The 20,503-nt window shown below is 46.6% G+C and overlaps 1 protein-coding gene across 5 annotated transcripts in view; it reads left to right on the plus strand.

The window, feature by feature from the left end:
* The window catches only part of AFG2A (AFG2 AAA ATPase homolog A), a 963,796-nt gene that overhangs the window by 696,194 nt on the left and 247,099 nt on the right, over positions 1-20,503 (plus strand). Inside the window, exon 15 of one of the 5 annotated variants that reach the window (XM_063920295.1) lies at positions 1,908-1,994. The exons of the other annotated variants lie outside the window; for them this stretch is intronic. Coding sequence (XP_063776365.1) covers positions 1,908-1,979 — 72 coding nt within the window. The 3' untranslated portion in view covers positions 1,980-1,994. Of the gene's footprint in view, positions 1-1,907; positions 1,995-20,503 lie in introns of those variants that run through there. 5 annotated transcript variants of the gene reach the window in all.

The raw sequence follows: 20,503 nt of genomic DNA on the forward strand, positions 1-20,503 counted from the left end.
GCAGCTACTGTATACCCTAAGGTCAACTATATCAGGGCATGTGTTTACTTACTCTAACATAGGGGCAGTGCCGTAACTAGGCATTTTAGTGCTGTGTGCAAGAAACGACATTGGCGCGCCCCCCCCCCCCCCCCATGTAAGATAGGGGCAGTGCGCGTCGTAGGCGCGCGAAAAATATATAGGGGCGTGGCTTCATGGGGAAGGGGCGTGGCCACAAAATAATAGCAATTTATACTACGGTGCACAGTAGTCTCCATTATTCAAATTACGCTGCACAGTAGCGCCACTACACCAGGTAGAGCCCCTTTTACACATTACGGCAGACAGCGTCCCCCTTTTTACACATTACAGCAGACAGTCCCCCTTTTACACATTGCGGCAGCCAGTCCCCCTTTTTACACATTGCGGCAGACAGCGTCCCCTTTTTTACACATTACAGCAGACAGCGTCCCCCTTTTTAACATTACGGCAGACAGCGTCCCCTTTTTACACATTACAGCAGACAGCGTCCCCGTTTTTACACATTACGGCAGATGGTGTCCCCCTTTATACACATTGCGGCAGCCAGTCCCCCTTTTTACACATTACGGCAGCCAGTCCCCCTTTTTACACATTGCGGCAGCCAGTCCCCCTTTTTACACATTACGGCAGCCAGTCCCCCTTTTTACACATTGCGGCAGCCAGTCCCCCGTTTTACACATTACGGCAGCCAGTCCCCATTTTTACACATTGCGGCAGGCAGATTCCCCCTTTTTACACATTACGGCAGCCAGTCCCCATTTTTACACATTGCGGCAGCCAGGCCCCCTTTTTACACATTACGGCAGCCAGTCCCCATTTTTACACATTATGGCAGACGGTGTCCCCCTGAGAGAGAGAGAGAGATACATACTTACTATCTCCCCGCTGGCAGTCAGGCTCCTCGTGCAGCTGCCTCGGTGCAGGCAGGTGAGAAGAAAGAGGAGGGAGGGGGACTGGAGCCGCAGCAGCGCTATTTCATTGGTAGTAAGCGCCGCTGCAGCAGCCCCCTTTCCTTCCGTATTGGCTGCCCGGCGCTGCTGTGGATGCTGGGATGGAGGAACCGCATCCCAGCATCCACAGCAGCGCCGGGCAGCCAATACGGAAGGAGAGAGGGGGCTGCTGCAGCGGCGCTTACTATCAATGAAATAGCGCTGCTGCGGCTCCAGTCCCCCTCCCTCCTCCTCCTTCTCCACTGCCCGGCGCTGTAGCTCTCCTCCACAGCGCGGCGGCGGCGCACACAGCAGACTTCAGAGGCATGTAATGAGTCAATTTGACTCATTACATGCCGCTGGCCGTGCGCCCTCAGGGCAACTGCGCTGTGTGCCAAGCCCACTTGGCACACGCGTAGTTACGGCCCTGGTTCCTACGCACAAACTAGCAGCACTTCCTTAGTGACAGTGGATCTTAATTTTGGTGTAGACCTAATAATAGCAGTTTTAGCAGCTACACCAGAATTGACGACTTTCTGGCTATCCCCTCCTGGAGAGGACAGCTAGCTCGGCGCAGCAGAGGGAGGGCGTCACTGTGGCCACACCCACGCTATACAGTGCCGATATTAAAGGCACTGAACAGCGTGGGGCGGGGCTAGGATGACGCATTTCAGCAGGAATCACGTCATCAGGTCCCCTTGGAACGCCCACTTGTGCTCTGCAAGTGGGCAGCCAAGAGGGGTTGCGGGAGACTTGCCCAGCTTTCTGGGGGGCCGGGAGGGGCATACGATTTTTGGGAGCCTCCCGGCCATTCCGTGAGGGTAGGCGAGTATGAGCTACACGTACACCTCCAGTTGTCACCAGAGAAATTAATATACTATTGTTGAGAGCAAAATTAACATAAGAGAACACAGGAGGTGTTACTGCTCATTGAGTGCATTTTTGCTTTGTATATAGGAATCTGTCAGGAGAGCCCTCAAGCGAAACCTCTGGATGTGTGACCGAGGCAATGACAGAGTCACACACTGAGGCATGCCCTATCCCTGTCGCACTGTCCATGATTGTCAGCAGTGGTTTCAGTTGTCTTGCAGCTATTGACTTCTATGCCTGGTGAGTTGCAAAAAACATGGTAGAAAGCAGTTACAGTGCATTAACCATAGGCAACAGTCAGGTAAGCATAATAGGGTTGTGGTATGTAACAAGGGTTTGTGGACGTTTGGGAGAGGCAGAAGTCTACATAAGCAAAGGTTTTATCATGACATGTCATGTTTTTGTAACTTTGACCTGGCATTAGTGTTATTAAGACACCTCATCACACATATTCATTCACCCTTCCCCCCTAAGAAATATTTTAAATCCTTGCACTGTACCTTCAAATTAGGAGTAGTCGAAAAATACATATACAAATGCAAGAACAACTTTTACTTAAAAGATTGCTTAACTGCACACTTTTTGAATGAGTAAAAAAATTACAGTTTACCAGCAGCGGTGGCTCCTTCCTATGTGAAAGAGGGGGGTTGCCGCTGACAGGAGCCAGGACTGGCACATGTGCACAAGTGGCGGCTTGACTGCAATTGCGCAAAATCATGGCTACTGTGGGCTGTATTGGCTGCAGCCCATAGAATCCAGCTGGGGCGCACGAGGCAGGGAGCTGGCTTCCTACAGGAAGCCAGCTCCCTGCCTATCGTAGCCTGGTCTGGCAGTCCTAGAGGGAGGAAACACCTCCCAATGGGGCTGCCTGTAGTATCTGTGACTGGCAGGTAGGACTTCCAATAGGAAGTCACTGCCAGTCACAGTAAAGCCAGTGCGGTCTCACGGGCTGCATCTGGCTTCACTGACATTAAGCAGGGTGGTGGATTTTACCTGGGGAGGGGGGTGCAGTTCTGCAGCCCATAGGTAAAAACCGACACTGGACCAGCTGTAAGCAGATTGTGGCACATATTGTTGGACCCCCTGTTGTCCCACTCTGCTTTCAAACAGGCAGCATGTTGTGTGCCAGTAAGGAGTTGCCTGCCAGAGCCTGCAGGAGTTGAGCAACAGTGTGTTTGCAGAGCCAGGAAACAAACCTAAAAAAACTTAGACTGAGCCCCAGCTGTAAAAACAAACAAAACAAAAAATAACTTTAGGGACAATATTGTAGATAGACTATGAGCTAATTGCAACTGTTCTTCTAAAATACAGCTGATTGAAGCTTTATTTACATATTAAATAAGTCATAAGTTATGACAGTATAGGGGCATTGCTCCCAGTAATGCAAGGTCACCACACACTTTCACATTTCCTCTTTTATTTATGCTATGAAGATTGTCCTATACAGACGGACCAATAACTATGGCAGTTTCCACTCATGCTAGCAATTCCCATGTTTAATTGACCAGGTATTAATTCATATAATAATAGGGAACCAGACATATAAATATACTGTATTCTTGCCTTTTTATGGTCTTTTGTACGTTTACAAGTTTTTACATTTTGTGCTTGTAAGTATTGTACAAAGAGAAGAGATTACAGACCATAGCATGTTCATTAATGCATTTCCATGTACTGTCCAGGAAGAGGAAGCTGAAGAGCAGTTTCTTAATTGCCTGTCACTTGTGCACCTGGAGTCTCAGCCCCATGTGATAATACACTGCAGATGGAGCTGCTTTTGTTTGCTGAATTCATTGAGGCTGATGCACCTTGATCTCTGTGGGTAGTTTCCTGTTGTATTTGCCATTTGAAGCAACTGTAAAGCCAGGCAGCTTACCAGTGCTTCATCTCTATCTACTAGTACAGCAAAATGACACTAGAACTGAATGGACTCTGCAAATACTGGATTTACCCATGAGACCACCTGTTGAGGAGACTTAATTGTTTAGAAAGCTGTCTTTACATTTATAAAAGTACTACATAGCAAAGACATTGTAGAAATACAAACTGAACAAAATACAAGAGATTAAAAATATACATTTTACATTTTCTATATATTACCTGAACACTTTTGGCTGAGTACCTGCTGGCTTTGCATTAAATGCCAGTGGCACTACAAATCAAACATGCAGTAGTAACAAACACTTGTTCCTGTGGTTGTTTAGGGGATCACGTCATTGGCCCCCATGCATACACTGTAAGTAAATTGAGCAAGCAGCATCCAAAATCCCATGCAAGAATGCAAATACAAGCATAAATGTGGTTATTTAAACTAGTGGATTCTGGGGCTACTTCAGGTCGGATCGCAAATCGCGATCGGGACGGAATTTTTGCGGGGGTTCCGCGGGCGCATGAGCAGCAGGCCCTACTGTGCATGCGTCCGCATTTTCTGCGGGGGGCCACAGTAAATGCGGTCACCTCTGCCTGTCAATCAGGCAGAGGCAGTCGCGAGGTGGGAGGGGGGCAGCAAGGGCTGTGCGGCGTGAACGGGGGCGTATCAGGGGCGTGGTCACAGCGGCTGCATGACATCACATGCAGCCGCCGTGACAGGTAAGATGGCGCTGGGACTCCTGCGGCCGCAGCTAATCTGCGCCGGCAGGAGTCAACCTGAGTTTCTGCTGACAAGCAGAAATTGCGAGGCGATCGCAATTTCTGCCTGTAGCAGGGGGGTAGGCGCGGGCCCCCAGCATGCGTGCAAAAGGCAGAATTTGCAATCCTTACTGAATTGGCCCCTCTAGCCCTATAACAATTTACATGCTTTAATTAGCATTAGGAATAAAAACAGTAAAAGCATGTACTTGGATTTCTGTAGGTAAGGGACTTTATTATATTCAATCTTTAGCTTCTGCTCCAGGGATATCTTTTATAGTAGACACAACAACCTGTACTCCATCAGCTTACCTGTGGCATAAATGTGCTGATCTTGAGGGTGTCAGTTTCTTACATCCTTCCTTTTATTTGCACTTTTAGTAACATTTATCAAATTTGGTTTTGATGTTCTTCATGATGAAGCTCTTGTTTGGAAATGCACTAACCGACTGTGGATGCTCAAATTATAGCAGCAATCCCATGAAAAAAATTGAGTTGTTTTTTTATTTTATAACATAAATTCCTATGGCAGGCTATACGAATAAGCTTGGTAATACACATTTTTCCTTGGTTTGTTTCATCAGGCTGTTTTTAATGTATAGTTATATATTGTCTGAATGGCTGTCATACTTGTCTCCTCTCCTGTGAGATTTTGAAAAAGAGATTTGTAGTATGCATACTTAAAGTGTAATTAATTTGCTATTTAAAGAAAAATAGAAAATTAAAGGGAAAAAAAAGACAATTCTCTGTGGGATTGTTGCTTTAACTATGTTAACTGTACATAGGGGCACTTTGCCTGCAGTTGTCCAATAAGTCTGACCCTCCCGGGTGGGAGGGGTGTGGTATTGAAAGTCGACAGTAACTAGGTCGACAATGTCTAGGTCGACCACTATTGGTCGACAGTAACTAGGTCGACAGGGTCAAAATGTCGACAGGGTCAAAAGGTCGACATGTTCTAGGTCGACAGGTCAAAAGGTCGACATGGGTTTTTAATGTTATTTTGGTGTCGTTTTCTTCGTAGAGTGACCAGGAACCCCAATTAGTGCACTGCGTCCCCTCGCATGGCTCGCTTCGCTCGCCATGCTTCGGGCATGGTGCCTTCGCTCCGCTGCCGCTTCGCTCGGCACAGATTACCGTTCCAATCGTAGTCCACGTGGATTGTTAAGTATGAAAAGGTTCAAAAAAAGAAAAAAATTGTGAAAAACTCATGTCGACCTTTTGACCTGTCGACCTAGAACATGTCGACCTTTTGACCCTGTCGACCTAGTTACTGTCGACCAATAGTGGTCGACCTAGACATTGTCGACCTAGTTACTGTCGACTTTCAATCAGGATCCCGGTGGGAGAGGTTCAGTGGAGTTTGTTGGTTATTAAATCATTTTATTAATGAAAGTTTGCCCCAATCTTTCTCAAACATTACTTTTACTGTTCCATCTATCTATCATCAATTTTTCCCCCGAAAAAAAAACGGGCTACAGTCAATTTGTCCAAAAAAGATCATTGGGCAAAAACTCACGGTAAAAGGCTGTTTTTCTATCTCTTGAAAAGTTAAAGCCGCTGATTGAATTCCCCACATAATGTTTTTATCTGATAACCTCTGGTCCTACTCCTCTCCATGTTGGGGGTAATTCCAAGTTGATTGCAGCAGGAAATTTTTTAGCAGTTGGGCAAAACCATGTGCACTGCAGGGGAGGCAGATATAACATGTGCAGAGAGAGTTAGATTTGGGTGGGGTGTGTTCAATCTGCAATCTAATTTGCAGTGTAAAATAAAGCAGCCAGTATTTACCCTGCACAGAAACAATATAAGTCAACCAAATCTAACTCTCTCTGCACATGTTATATCTGCCTCCCCTGCAGTGCACATGGTTTTGCCCAACTGCTAAAAAATTTCCTGCTGCGATCAACTTGGAATTACCCCCCATGTTCTCTACATGATGTGGTTTTTGGGTTTTTTTGACTATTTTTTTTTTGCAATTTGTTTTAGTATGTGTACTATGCACCTTGTTAATATAATATTCCTCCTCTGACTTATTTCTTATAACAAGTGTCGTCCCACCCCCAGTAATATCCACCACCTGCAGGGACTGCCTAATAAATTTAGCCGACAGTGTTACTAAAATGTTATTATTTGTTATGTGATCACTTAAGTTATCGAGTTTTACATTTAGGAATATTTCGCCCCTAAAACAGGTTTTAGTGGGCTACACAATGGTCCACCCGTTCTGTTTGTTAGTGGTTTCGGGTGGGGGGCGTCAGTGCTTTATCTTGATACCTCCTCCCCCGACTCTTAGGGATTAAAGTTATTATCAAGCATAGAGTGGTGATACCCTCGTCTGTTATATTGCATTTGTGTCCCGCCAGTGAGCTCTCTCATTTTTCTTTTCTTTGAGAGCTCAACCTTGGCAGCCGAGTATCCTGCTTACTGGATACTACGTCTGCTTTATTCTCTTTTGTTCCTCTTTCTTCTATTCCCCTCCTCTCTTAGACCCCGGTTACAGTACAACTGTGTATTAACACCCTTGTAATCACAGAAAGATAGTTAAATAAATCAAACATTGTTCGTATACAAAATCATACACTCCTATTTTATTCTTTAGTTATTCTTCTTTTTTTTTTTTTTTCCCCTTCTTTCTCTGTCTCTCTTGTTCGTGTTAGCAGAGTCCGGGACCCTAGTGATCTCCAGTGAATTACCCCCTCCTCAGTTTCAACCATGCCGCTAAAATGCCTGTCCATTAATGTCAAAGGGCTGAACACTCCTCAGAAACGCTCTCATCTCCACAGATCTCTCAGGACATTGAAAGGTGACGTGATTTTCTTACAGGAGACACACTTGAAATCAGATTCCCATCCCTCTCTGACATCTAAACAATTTCCTATGGCCTGGTATTCCAATCATACATCAAAAAAACATGGGGTGGCTATCCTAATAAGGGGGTCCGTTCCTTTCCAATTCCTAGACAGTAAGCACGACAATGAAGGCCGTTATGTGATGGTGAGAGGAAAAATTGGACACGAGGAGGTTACCTTGGCTAACCTGTACTCTCCAAACACTGCCCAATCCAAATTCTTTCGTAAATTTTTCCACGACCTTTACTCATATAGACGAGGTAAAATACTCGTGGGTGGCGACTTCAATATGGCTCTCACGGGCATGGACAGGTCCGGCCCCTTGCGTAGTAGTCAAACCCCGAATTCCTCCGTATTACACAAGGGGATGGCCGAGGCTGGTTTGTTCGATGTCTGGCGATTCCTTAACCCGACCACCAGGGACTATACCTTCTATTCCAATCCGCACGATGTGTACTCTCGTATTGATATGTTCCTGAGTTGTGCACCTCTCTCCCGCACCGCTCGCTCTTCCTCTATAGTCCCACTCACCTGGACTGACCACGCAGCTTTAATTGCGACATTTGATATTTTTGATATCCCTGACGGTAGACCGACATGGAGACTAAACGAGACACTATTGAAGATCCCTAAGTTCCAAGACTTAATTAAAACAGAGCTTCGGGATTATTTTGCGGTTAACGTAGAAGGAGACTGCAATATAGCCACTATATGGGAAGCCCATAAGGCGGTTATCAGGGGATCCATTATCCAATTTGCATCCCGCCGCAAGAGAACACGAGAAAACCAAATTGCCCTGTTAACGGATAATATTGCAACATTGGATCAGGAACATAAACGCACACGCTCTAAAAAAAACCTAGCCGAACTTTCTAAAGCACGAGATGAACTACAAACCCTCTTGACAGAGAATATTGAGCGCTCGCTTCGATGGGCCAATCAATCATTTTATGATAAAAGTAACAAGGCACATACCTTATTAGCTAACCAATTACGAGCCAAAAAAGCTAACCAATCCATCCATACTATTAGACAACCCTCAGGTAACATTACCTACGACCCCAAAAAAATTAATAATATCTTCTTTGAATACTATAGGACGCTCTACAACCTTGATCCCCCGTCCAACCCCTTAGCACAAGCCGACCAGGCACAACAATACCTAGATTTATGCGCTCTTCCTCATATAGACGAGGAAACTAACTCTACTCTCAATGCTGATATTTCTGCTGAGGAAATTGAGGCGGCTCTGAAAACCCAGAAACCCTCAAAAGCACCTGGTCCGGATGGCTATCCGATGGTGTACTACAAAACCTTCACCCCTCAACTCATCCCTCATATGACCTCCCTGTTTAATAAAATATTACGGGGCACGCCCTTCCATACTGACTCCACGACGTCCCGCATTATTGTAATCCCGAAGCCCGGAAAAGACCCCTCGCATTGCACAAATTACAGACCCATATCTCTGATAAATACTGATCTTAAACTTTTTGCCAAAATACTAGCAACTCGTCTGAACGCTGTGTTGCCATCATTAATAGATCCTGATCAAGTGGGATTTATCCCTGGCCGTCAGGCCTCGGACAACACCAGACGCACTATTGATTTGATTCACCAAATAAACTCGTCGAAAACACCAGCGATTGCCTTGGCGCTGGACGCCGAAAAGGCATTTGACCGCATTTCCTGGCCCTTTTTGTTTTCCACTTTATCTTCATTTGGCCTCCATGGTCATTTCATCACTGCAATAGAGGCCCTCTACTCCAACCCCTCATCTATGGTCCTGACCAATGGATTGAGCTCACCTCGATTTAGTTTGAAGAATGGCACTCGCCAGGGCTGCCCTCTTTCGCCCCTACTTTTTGCTCTATGCATCGAACCTCTTGCGGCCCGTATTAGGCTTAATACGGACATAGGGGGGATTACAGTAGGGCAGAGCTCATACAAAATATCTTTATTTGCGGACGACGTGCTCTTGACTTTATCTAACCCTTTGATCTCTCTTCCTAATCTACAAAAAGAATTACTACTATACGGTTCCCTCTCGGGTTATAAAATAAACCACACCAAATCTGAGGCCCTTGCATTTAATATCCAACCCCAGACCCACTTGATTCTAACCTCCTCCTTCCCTTTTCTTTGGAGACCCTCGGCTATCAAATACCTCGGCATATTCATTACTAAATCCTACACCAGCCTTTACCAGACTAATTTTGTTCCTATGATTAAAACTCTCACCCAAGACTTGGACAAATGGGACAGATTATTCATTTCATGGATTGGACGGATTAACGCCCTAAAAATGAATTTCCTTCCCCGTATTCTTTACCTATTTCAGACCATTCCGATAATGGTGCCCCGAATGACTTTGACCTCATTGCAATCATTGTGCAACAAATTTATTTGGGCTCATCGTAAGTCACGATTAAGACGAACACTGTTGACTAAGAGTGCCACCTCGGGCGGACTGGGATATCCTAACCTTCAAGCTTATTTTAATGCCTGCCACCTTAATCACATGGTGTCCTGGCATTCCCCTCCAGGGAACAGAAAATGGGTCGATATTGAGAATTCAATATATCAGGGCGTCCCCCTCGACTCTCTTCTATGGCTTCCCAGGTCCTGCAGGCCAGCCTCGGCTTATTCAATCCCCACGATTAAATTTACCCTTGGATTGTGGGACAAACTCCGTAGCACCTATAATTTATCCTCACACCCCTCACCTCTGACACCTATCTGGGGACACCCTGCCTTTCCCTCAGGCTGCGAGCGAAAAATAGCAGCCCCATGGCAATCTCAGGGTGTCACGAGATTTATTCATGTTAAGGGCCACTCAGCACCGACCTCCTTTGGGGATTTTCAGGAACGCCTTGGTTTGCCATCCTCGTGTCATTACCATTACATCCAAATTCTTAGCTTTCTCAAATCTCAGCTTAAAACTACCCCTTTGAAACCACCCACTTCCTTTGAACATATGTGTATACTTTCAATTGGCAAAAAGGGTAATATCTCAACAATATACAACTCTATTCTAACCCCAGATCCGCCTGCCCGTGAACCCCATGAACTAGCCTGGGAATCAGATCTCTCCCATCCGTTGGAAGATGATCAATGGGAAGAAATCAGAATGCGCATCGCTAAAGCCTCCATTAGTGTGGCACTCAGAGAATCATGCTATAAGATCTACACCAGGTGGTACTTAGTCCCCTCCAGACTTCATTCCATTTACCCCACGACATCAAATCTGTGTTGGAGACTCTGTGGAGAGGAGGGCACCTTTTTCCACATATGGTGGACGTGCCCGTCTATTCGCCCTTTTTGGAAAATGGTAGGAGCACTTATTGCTCAAACATGCGGACATAATCTAGACCTTTCCCCTGAAACTGCCCTACTGCATGCTCCCATACCGTTACTACCTAAAACCCAAGACAAGCTTACCATGCTACTTTGCATGGCGGCTAAATCTCTGATCGCTAAATGCTGGAAAGACCACAAACCTCCCTCCAAGGCATTGCTGATATCCAAAATTAACTATATAGCCAACATGGAATATATTACAAGCCTGAGGAATAACACTGTGGCACAGTTCCACAACATCTGGTCTCCTTGGTACCTCGCTCGATCTTTATTGATGCCCGGACTATGTTGATACTGCTGACTCAGCTGATACCCCCATCACCTCTGTTATCTCCCTCTCAGTCACTAATACAGAGAACTGTTCCTATTTTCTTATCTCCTTATTTGTAACATCCCCAATATTTCCCTTTTATTAAGATACACTCTCTAGCTTCTTCTCCTCCTTCCTTTTCTTTTTCTTTCCTACTTTTACTCCTCACAAGATTACACCAAGATTTGGTATAAATTTTATACTATATCGGTAAAATAAAACGAGACTGGTCAGATACGCGGCTAGAGTTTTGCAGGGTGCATGTTACTAATGCCTGTTGGCCTATAATTTCATGGAAATGTCTCTTTTGTTCTGATCTGATATGTAAAATGTTTGTTTTCTTGTTCGATATCCTTACCCTGCACAAGTTTGTTCTTGTTAATGTTATGACTTCTGATCAACCTCAATAAAAATTCTAACTTTAAAAAAAAAAATTTAGCCGACAGTGTTAACTTTATAGCAGGGAAGCACTCCCTGCTAGTAATAGCCAGCCAGGCAGTCCCGGGGAGGGGGGGGGGTTTATGGTTATCCCCTCCCCTGGGACTGCCAATCCACCTGTGATAGCAGAGAGAGAAGCCACTTCCCTGCTGTAATGTCTACCCTATCTGGCTTCTAGAGTCTGCAGCTGATGCAGTCCCTAGAAGCCCCACCCCCGGACCTGAGCCCCAACCATGCTGCTGCTGGAACTAAGCCCTGTCTCCCAGTGGCGTCAGCCATCAATGATCGTGAGGGAGGGGAGGAAAATTCTGCAGTAACGAGACGCCGCGGTTTGTAACTGTCTCTTTTGGAGAGACACGTCCTGATGGCTTTACATGGTACTCAAAATGAGGTCTTAAAAGTTCCCATGTAATCTCCCTCTACCTGCTGTTAATGCCTCAGTGCCTTATCATCTGAAGGTCACGTTCTTCTGTTTTGTTGACATTATTTCATTACAGATTTGTTCTCTTAATTCTGGAGTATACGTCCTGTTACAAATCTGTATATCCTTTGTATATCTACCCTTGTAGAGCAAAATCAGCATGCGGGTATCAGAGCGCTGGCACATGTAGTGCCTGATTCTGAGCAGCACCCAATACCGGTGTTCGCGTAATTCAGTGATTATTTGCAACTGCACATGCATGAAGATTTCTCGAAACCTCTACGGTGCTTGCGTAACATAGAGTGTGCATGCGTTACACACACTGACCGCACAAAGGTGATGATATGATCAGATGAATTAATACTGAATCAGAAATGTGGTAGAAACGTTATCTGCATTCCCGGGCGGTGACTGGGTGGTGGCTACTAGTGCACACAGAAATGGTATGTTCAGTGGGTGTACTATGGGAGTGTCATGGTGGGTGTGTCAGTGCAATCAGTTGTGTTCACAGACACACAACTGCAGGCATCAGAGGCAGAGGCGGAACTACCGCCAGTGCAACCAGTGCGTTGCACTGGGGCCCGCCTCTGTCCAGGGGCCCAAAGCATGTAATGAGTCAAACTGACTCATTACATGCCGCTGTGCGCTGCGGGCAACTGCTGCCCGCAGCGCACAGCCGCCCGGAGAGAGGAGAGGAGCAGCGGTACGGGGGAAGGAGGAGGAGGGAGGCGGAGGAGGGAGCCGCAGCAGCGCTTTGTTACTGGTGGAGGCGCTGCTGCTGCTGCTCCTCTGCTTCACTATAGGCTGTCTTCCGAGAACAGCCTATAGTGAAGCAGAGGGGCAGCAGCGCATTCACCAATAACACAGCGCTGCTGCGGCTCCCTCCTCCACCTCCCTCCTCCTCCTTCTTTCCTGCCCGGGAATCGTCAAGCTGCACCGAGGAGCCTGAGCCAGCGGAGAGGGTAAGTATAATTCTTCTTTCTTTCTGTCTCTTTCTTTCTTTCTTTCTTTGTTGGGACTGCCTGCCGCAATGTGTAAAAATGGGGGACTGCCTGCCGCAATGTGTAAAAAGGGGGAATCTGCCTGCCGCTATGTGTAAAAATGGTGGACTGCCTGCCGCTATGTGTAAAAAGGGGGAATCTGCCTGCCGCAATGTGTAAAAAGGGGGAATCTGCTTGCCGCTATGTGTAAAAATGGGGGACTGCCTGCCGCTATGTGTAAAAAGGGGGAATCTGCCTGCCGCAATGTGTTAAAAGGGGGAATCTGCCTGCCGTAATGTGTAAAAATGGGGGACTGCCTGCCGCTATGTGTAAAAAGGGGGAATCTGCCTGCCGCAATGTGTAAAAAGGGGTAATCTGCCTGCCGCAATGTGTAAAAATGGGTAACTGCCTGCCGCTATGTGTAAAAATGGGGAATCTGCCTGCCGCTATGTGTAAAAAGGGGTAATCTGCCTGCCGTAATGTGTAAAAAGGGGTAATCTGCCTGCCGTAATGTGTAAAAAGGGGGACGCTGTCTGCCGTAATGTGTAACAAGAGCACGCCGTCTGCCGTTATGTGTAAAAATGGGACGCTGTCTGCCGTTATGTGTAAAAAGTGCACGCTGTCTGCCGTAATGTGTAAAAAGGGGGACGCTGTCTGCCGTAATGTGTAAAAAGGGGGACGCTGTCTGCCGTAATGTGTAAAAAGGGGACGCTGTCTGCCGTAATGTGTAAAAAGAGGAATCTGTCCGCTGTAAGGTGTAAAAGGGTCTTTACCTGGTGTAGTGGTGCTACTGTGCGGCGTAATTTGAATAATGGAGACTACTGTGCACCGTTTTATGAATTGGTATTATTTTGTGGCCACACCCCTTCCCCACGAAGCCACGCCACTATGTATTTTTGCGCGCGCCTACTGTACGCACTGCCCCTGTTTTGCATGCAGGGGTGGGGCTCCGATGCCGTTTCTTGCACACAGTGCTAAAATGTCTAGTTACGGCACTGTTGCTAGGTATCCATTTCTCTGGCCCTGAGCAGGTCCCCCTCACCAGATTCTCTCCAGGGGTGAGCGGGTGGACTTGGATGGGATGTGGGGGGGGGGGCAAAGCATTTTGTCGCACCTGGGCCCACCGCTCGCTAGTTCCGCCACTGATCAGAGGACATGGCTAGATGGAGAAACTGCATCTGCAATAGGGCTCATTCAGGTTTTCATGGTGCGCCCTGTGGTGGCGTATAAAGATGCACCAATAGATATTACAGTGTGCACGGACGCTAAAAGTGGGTGTCTCAGTCCTTGCACATTCGGCTGCACAGGTGTACATAAAGGAAGGAGTTTGTAGGCCAGCTGCATGCCACCAATAGCTGCGGTTGCATGCAACTTAGAATTAGGCCCATAAGCACATGATGACGCCAGCTGATTCACTCTTGCTTCATGATTTATGTAGGTTTATCTTAGTTGTCGGAGGATGGGATTGACGGGGGAGGGGGGTTGTGCTTATTGTAGGAAATGTATTTTGTTTTTTAATATTTCACATTACAGAGCATTTTGTGTCAAACTGTGACTTGTTTTGTTTAGCTTTTAAAATTACTTATTAGCATTCGCCTAATTTACAAATTCATCTGTAAAACCAAATTGCAGTGAGATAACTAAAATTATTATAAATAGGATAATTATAAATATTTTTCTCATATCATGCTTTTTTTGGCCTTCAGGTTGTAAATGAATATGTAAAAAAAAGAAGTCTTGCTGCACTTTGTTAGTAAACAACCACATAAAGTGTGTAATATTTAAAAAAAAATAAAAAAAATTGCCTAGTGTGAGCTCATCAGCTTTTTCTAATGTATCTCTTTGCTCAGCAGCTTTTCCCCTACATTCTACACCCTGCCCATGATCCTTTCTCACACATGGCCGCTGTGGCCAACCAGCTTTTCCCTCACTTTACTCTCAAATGCCCTGCCTGCCAGTTTTTCTCCTAATCCCCCATTGCCTGCCAGGTTTTCCCTGCCAACCAGCTTTTCCCTTCACTTACTGGCACCCCTCAAAATCTTAATAAATATCCCCACCAAACCAAATCCTTAGGGAACACCGGAATAAAAACCCCTTAAACTAGCTGCCTACTTTGGATCACCCAACAGAATGGCTTTGGTAGACAGGTACACTGTGCCTCTTTCAGAGATGTACACAAATGCCTTTACAGCTGTGATTTAGTACGCAGCAGCTGTGCATGACCATATGATCGCGCACCATTGTAACTGCGTATGGCATCGCAGTCACAAGCTGTTACACACCCAAGCTTGTGTCCACCCCCCCCCCTTACTTGTTACTGCCCACCAACCCTGCCTGCATGTCACTCACTTTACAAACAAATCCTCACTGTGACCGCTGTCACAAGACTATCGAAGTGCATGCTCAGTGCGACTTATACGCATGCGCACTGGAAGAAATCGCTCCACTGTGTCTGACATTGGGGGTCATTCTGACCCGTTTGCACGCAGCGGTTTGTCGCTGCGGTGCGAACGGGTCTGGAATGCGCAGCGGCTGCACTGCGCACGCGCGTCGTTGCAACAGGGGTCGCCAGGTTACGTCACGCTCTACGAAGAAAGCGATCGCAGAGCTGACCGCAAGAAGATTGACAGAAAGAAGGCGTTCCTGCGCGGATCCGGACCGCTGGCTGCCGTTTTCGGGGAGTGGAGAAGAAAACGCAGGCGTGTCCAGGAGAACGGAGGGCGGATGTCTGACGTCAAAGCCGGCCCCAGCATCGCTGAGATCGTCGCACAGGGTAAGTATGTCCAGGGCTAGTCATGTTTTGCTTGAAAATTTTTAGCTTAGCAGGGCTGCACAAGCGATCGCAGCCCTGCTAAGCTAAAATACACTCCCCCATAGGCGTAGACTAGTTGATCGCAGCTACAGCAAAAAGTTGCTGGCTGCGATCAACTCGGAATGACCCCCCTTGTGTCCATCTCTGAATGGGGCCGACTCTCCATTCTCAGCCCAGTCAGAGAGTGAAGACTGATTGTTCCTCATAAAACACATATATATGTTTCTTTGCCAACAGTTAAAACCCCGCCGTCCCTTCTTTGGTAAAATATTGCTTACCTTCTGGGAGCTGGAGGTTATGGAATGTTTAATAGGAAGTGCAGTGAAAGTGATTAGAAGATAGTTTTCAGTGCCTTAAGCTGTTTTTTCACTTTGTGACCCGGTAACTAGTTTTTGCAGATGCTGAAATCAATGTAAGCCAAAATAATATACATAGTTTTCATGCTGTTCTATAGTATTGCTTTGGCATTTTACATTTCCTGTCATTTCCACCCAGGATAGGATATGACTCTGAAAACGACTTGTTGCCTCAGGGGCTGAACAAACTGTCAGGTGTCTGTTATTTATGTTTCTGCATTTTCCAGTATTGGTTTGAAGCCAGGACTTGTGAAGGGGGCTGGATGATATTAACCTTCTCCACTTCTGCAGAGAGAAAGAAAGTATTCTGCACACGTCTAGAACTAATGTGCTGGCAGTATACGCTAGCTTGTGGATTTCTTCCACTTGTGTACACTATGGTGGTCATTCCGAGTTGTTCGCTCGCTAGCTGCTTTTAGCAGCATTGCAAACGCGAGGCCGCCACCCTCTGGGAGTGTATCTTAGCTTAGCAGAATAGCGAACAAAAGATTAGCAGAGCTGCTACTAAATATTTCCTTGCAGTTTCTGAGTAGCTCCAGACCTACTCACAGATTGCGATCAGCTCGGTCCGTTTAGTTCCTGGTTTGACGTCACAAACACGCCCTGCGTTCGGCCAGCCACTCCCCCATTTCTCCAGCCACTCCCGCGTTTCTCCCTGACACGCCTGCGTTTTTTAGCACACTCCTGGAAAACGCTCAGTTACCACCTAGAAACGCCCCTTTCCTGTCAATCATTCACCGATCAGCAGTGCGACTGAAAAGCGCCGCACAAACAACAGCAAAACTGTTAAGTTTTTAGTTAAATAACTAAGCACATGCGCGCTGCGTACCATGCGCATGCGCATTTAGCAACAAAACGTAGCATAGCGAAAATCGGCAACGAGCGAACAACTCGGAATGACCACCTACTGTATGTACAGTACATAGTTATAGTTTACCATACATAGTTATACTTTAGTGTATTTTAAAGGAGAATACAGTGTTTTTTTTGTTCCTAAACATACAATTATTCCCAAAATTCTGTATATGTATATATACGTTATATTATATTTGCATTTTCTGAATAAATGTCCCAAAATGATGGATTTGTTGCTATAATCTCCATAGCTTGCATCAGTGGGCTCTCTCTTTTCTCTGTGTTGCGTCATTTGTTTTTACTACTTGTGCTCCTGCAGAAGGAGATATCGCTGGGTGAGACTGATTGCTGTGCAGTGCTCGTGCAGAGACACAGTAAGCATGTACATTATTATTCTGGGTCAGTACAGTACAGAGAAAAATATGAACCTATTATTTCAGTTTGTAACATTGTGCTTTTCTTAATTTCTTAATAGTTTACTTTTATGACTTACTCTGCCGCAAGTAAATGCTATGTATAATATATTGGTTAATTGTGTTGCTGATGCTTTTGATATACTTCATGTTTATTAATAAGGTTGGTAGGAAGCATACAAGTGTTTTACTTAGCAATTTGTCGAAAGATGACAATTGCAAATATGTACTTCAGGCCACTTTCTTTAAAATAAACATATAAAATCATTTATAAGAACACACACCACAATCTAAGTATATATGAGCAAACAACTGCCTATACATACAACCCTAGTCTTGTGGATTCAATCACTGAAATCCTGGGACTTGCGGCAACTTACAGGCTAGTAGATTTGGCCCAGAGTGTTATGGGGCATATAGCATACTTACCTACTCTCCCGAAAGCTACGTGAGGCTCCCGTTTTTTGGGGTAGCCCCCCCCCCTGCACCCCCGGAAGAGTAGGCAGGTCTCCCGCATCCTGCTCGCACCCTAGTGATGCGGGCAGGATGGAAAGATGCTCTCCTGTATTCGCGGGTCCATCGAGTGGAGAAGAGGTTAAAATGACGTGAATTGCATAATTTCTCTGACGTCCTAAGTGGATGCTGGGGACTCCGTCAGGACCATGGGGATTAGCGGCTCCGCAGGAGACAGGGCACAAAAGTAAAAGCTTTAGGATCAGGTGGTGTGCACTGGCTCCTCCCCCTATGACCCTCCTCCAAGCCTCAGTTAGGTTTTTGTGCCCGGCCGAGAAGGGTGCAATCTAGGTGGCTGTCCTAAAGAGCTGCTTAGAGTAAAAGTTTTATTAGGTTTTTTATTTTCAGTGAGTCCTGCTGGCAACAGGCTCACTGCAACGAGGGACTTAGGGGAGAAGAAGTGAACTCACCTGCGTGCAGGATGGATTGGCTTCTTAGGCTACTGGACACTAGCTCCAGAGGGACGATCACAGGTACAGCCTGGATGGGTCACCGGAGCCGCGCCGCCGACCCCCTTGCAGATGCTGAAGAGAGAAGAGGTCCAGAAATCGGCGGCTGAAGACTTCAGTCTTCATGAGGTAGCGCACAGCACTGCAGCTGTGCGCCATTGCTCTCAGCACACTTCACACCAACGGTCACTGAGGGTGCAGGGTGCTGGGGGGGGGGCGCCCTGGGCAGCAATGAAAGTACCTATACTGGCTAAAAATACATCACATATAGCCTCTGGGGCTATATGGATGTATTTAACCCCTGCCAGGTTGTCAGAAAAACGGGAGAAGAAGCCCGCCGAAAAGGGGGCGGGGCCTATTCTCCTCAGCACACAGCGCCATTTTCCCTCACAGAACTGCTGGAGGGAAGGCTCCCAGGCTCTCCCCTGCACTGCACTACAGAAGCAGGGTTAAAACAGAGAGGGGGGGCACTTATTTGGCGATATGATTATATATTAAGATGCTATAAGGGAAAACACTTATATAAAGGTTGTCCCTGTATAATTATAGCGTTTTGGTGTGTGCTGGCAAACTCTCCCTCTGTCTCCCCAAAGGGCTAGTGGGGTCCTGTCCTCTATCAGAGCATTCCCTGTGTGTGTGCTGTGTGTCGGTACGTGTGTGTCGACATGTATGAGGACGATGTTGGTGAGGAGGCGGAGCAAATTGCCTGTAATGGTGATGTCACTCTCTAGGGAGTCGACACCGGAATGGATGGCTTATTTAGGGAATTACGTGATAATGTCAACACGCTGCAAGGTCGGTTGACGACATGAGACGGCCGGCAAACAAATTAGTACCTGTCCAGGCGTCTCAAACACAGTCAGGGGTTTTAAAACGCCCATTTACCTCAGTCGGTCGACACAGACACGGACACTGACTCCAGTGTCGACGGTGAAGAAACAAACGTATTTTCCTTTAGGGCCACACGTTACATGTTAAGGGCAATGAAGGAGGTGTTACATATTTCTGATACTACAAGTACCACAAAAAAGGGTATTATGTGGGGTGTGAAAAAACTACCTGTAGTTTTTCCTGAATCAGATAAATTAAATGAAGGCGCTCACACGCTTATCACAAGTGGCGTTACCGTCTCCAGATACGGCTGCCCTCAAGGAGCCAGCTGATAGGAGGCTGGAAAATATCCTAAAAAGTATATACACACATACTGGTGTTATACTGCGACCAGCGATCGCCTCAGCCTGGATGTGCAGCGCTGGGGTGGCTTGGTCGGATTCCCTGACTGAAAATATTGATACCCTTGACAGGGACAGTATTTTATTGACTATAGAGCATTTAAAGGATGCATTTCTATATATGCGAGATGCACAGAGGGATATTTGCACTCTGGCATCAAGAGTAAGTGCGATGTCCATATCTGCCAGAAGATGTTTATGGACACGACAGTGGTCAGGTGATGCAGATTCCAAACGGCACATGGAAGTATTGCCCTATAAAGGGGAGGAGTTATTTGGGGTCGGTCCATCGGACCTGGTGGCCACGGCAACAGCTGGAAAATCCACCTTTTTTACCCCAAGTCACATCTCAGCAGAAAAAGACACCGTCTTTTCAGCCTCAGTCCTTTCGTCCCCATAAGGGCAAGCGGGCAAAAGGCCAGTCATATCTGCCCAGGGATAGAGGAAAGGGAAGAAGACTGCAGCAGGCAGCCCATTCCCAGGAACAGAAGCCCTCCACCGCTTCTACCAAGTCCTCAGCATGACGCTGGGGCCGTACAAGCGGACTCAGGTGCGGTGGGGGGTCGTCTCAAGAGTTTCAGCACGTAGTGGGCTCACTCGCAAGTGGACCCCTGGAGCTTACAAGTAGTATCCCAGGGGTACAGATTGGAAATTCGAGACGTCTCCCCCTCGCAGGTTCCTGAAGTCTGCTTTACCAACGTCTCCCTCCGACAGGGAGGCAGTATTGGAAACAATTCACAAGCTGTATTCCCAGCAGGTGATAATCAAAGTACCCCTCCTACAACAAGGAAAGGGGTATTATTCCACACTATATTGTGGTACTGAAGCCAGACGGCTCGGTGAGACCTATTCTAAATCTGAAATATTTGAACACTTACATACAAAGGTTCAAATCAAGATGGAGTCACTCAGAGCAGTGATAGCGAACCAGGAAGAAGGGGACTATATGGTGTCCCTGGACATCAGGGATGCTTACCTCCATGTCCCAATTTGCCCTTCTCACCAAGGGTACCTCAGGTTCGTGGTACAGAACTGTCACTATCAGTTTCAGATGCTGCCGTTTGGAT

The sequence above is a fragment of the Pseudophryne corroboree genome, chromosome 1, assembly GCF_028390025.1.
Source record: "Pseudophryne corroboree isolate aPseCor3 chromosome 1, aPseCor3.hap2, whole genome shotgun sequence".
Taxonomy (NCBI): domain Eukaryota; kingdom Metazoa; phylum Chordata; class Amphibia; order Anura; family Myobatrachidae; genus Pseudophryne; species Pseudophryne corroboree.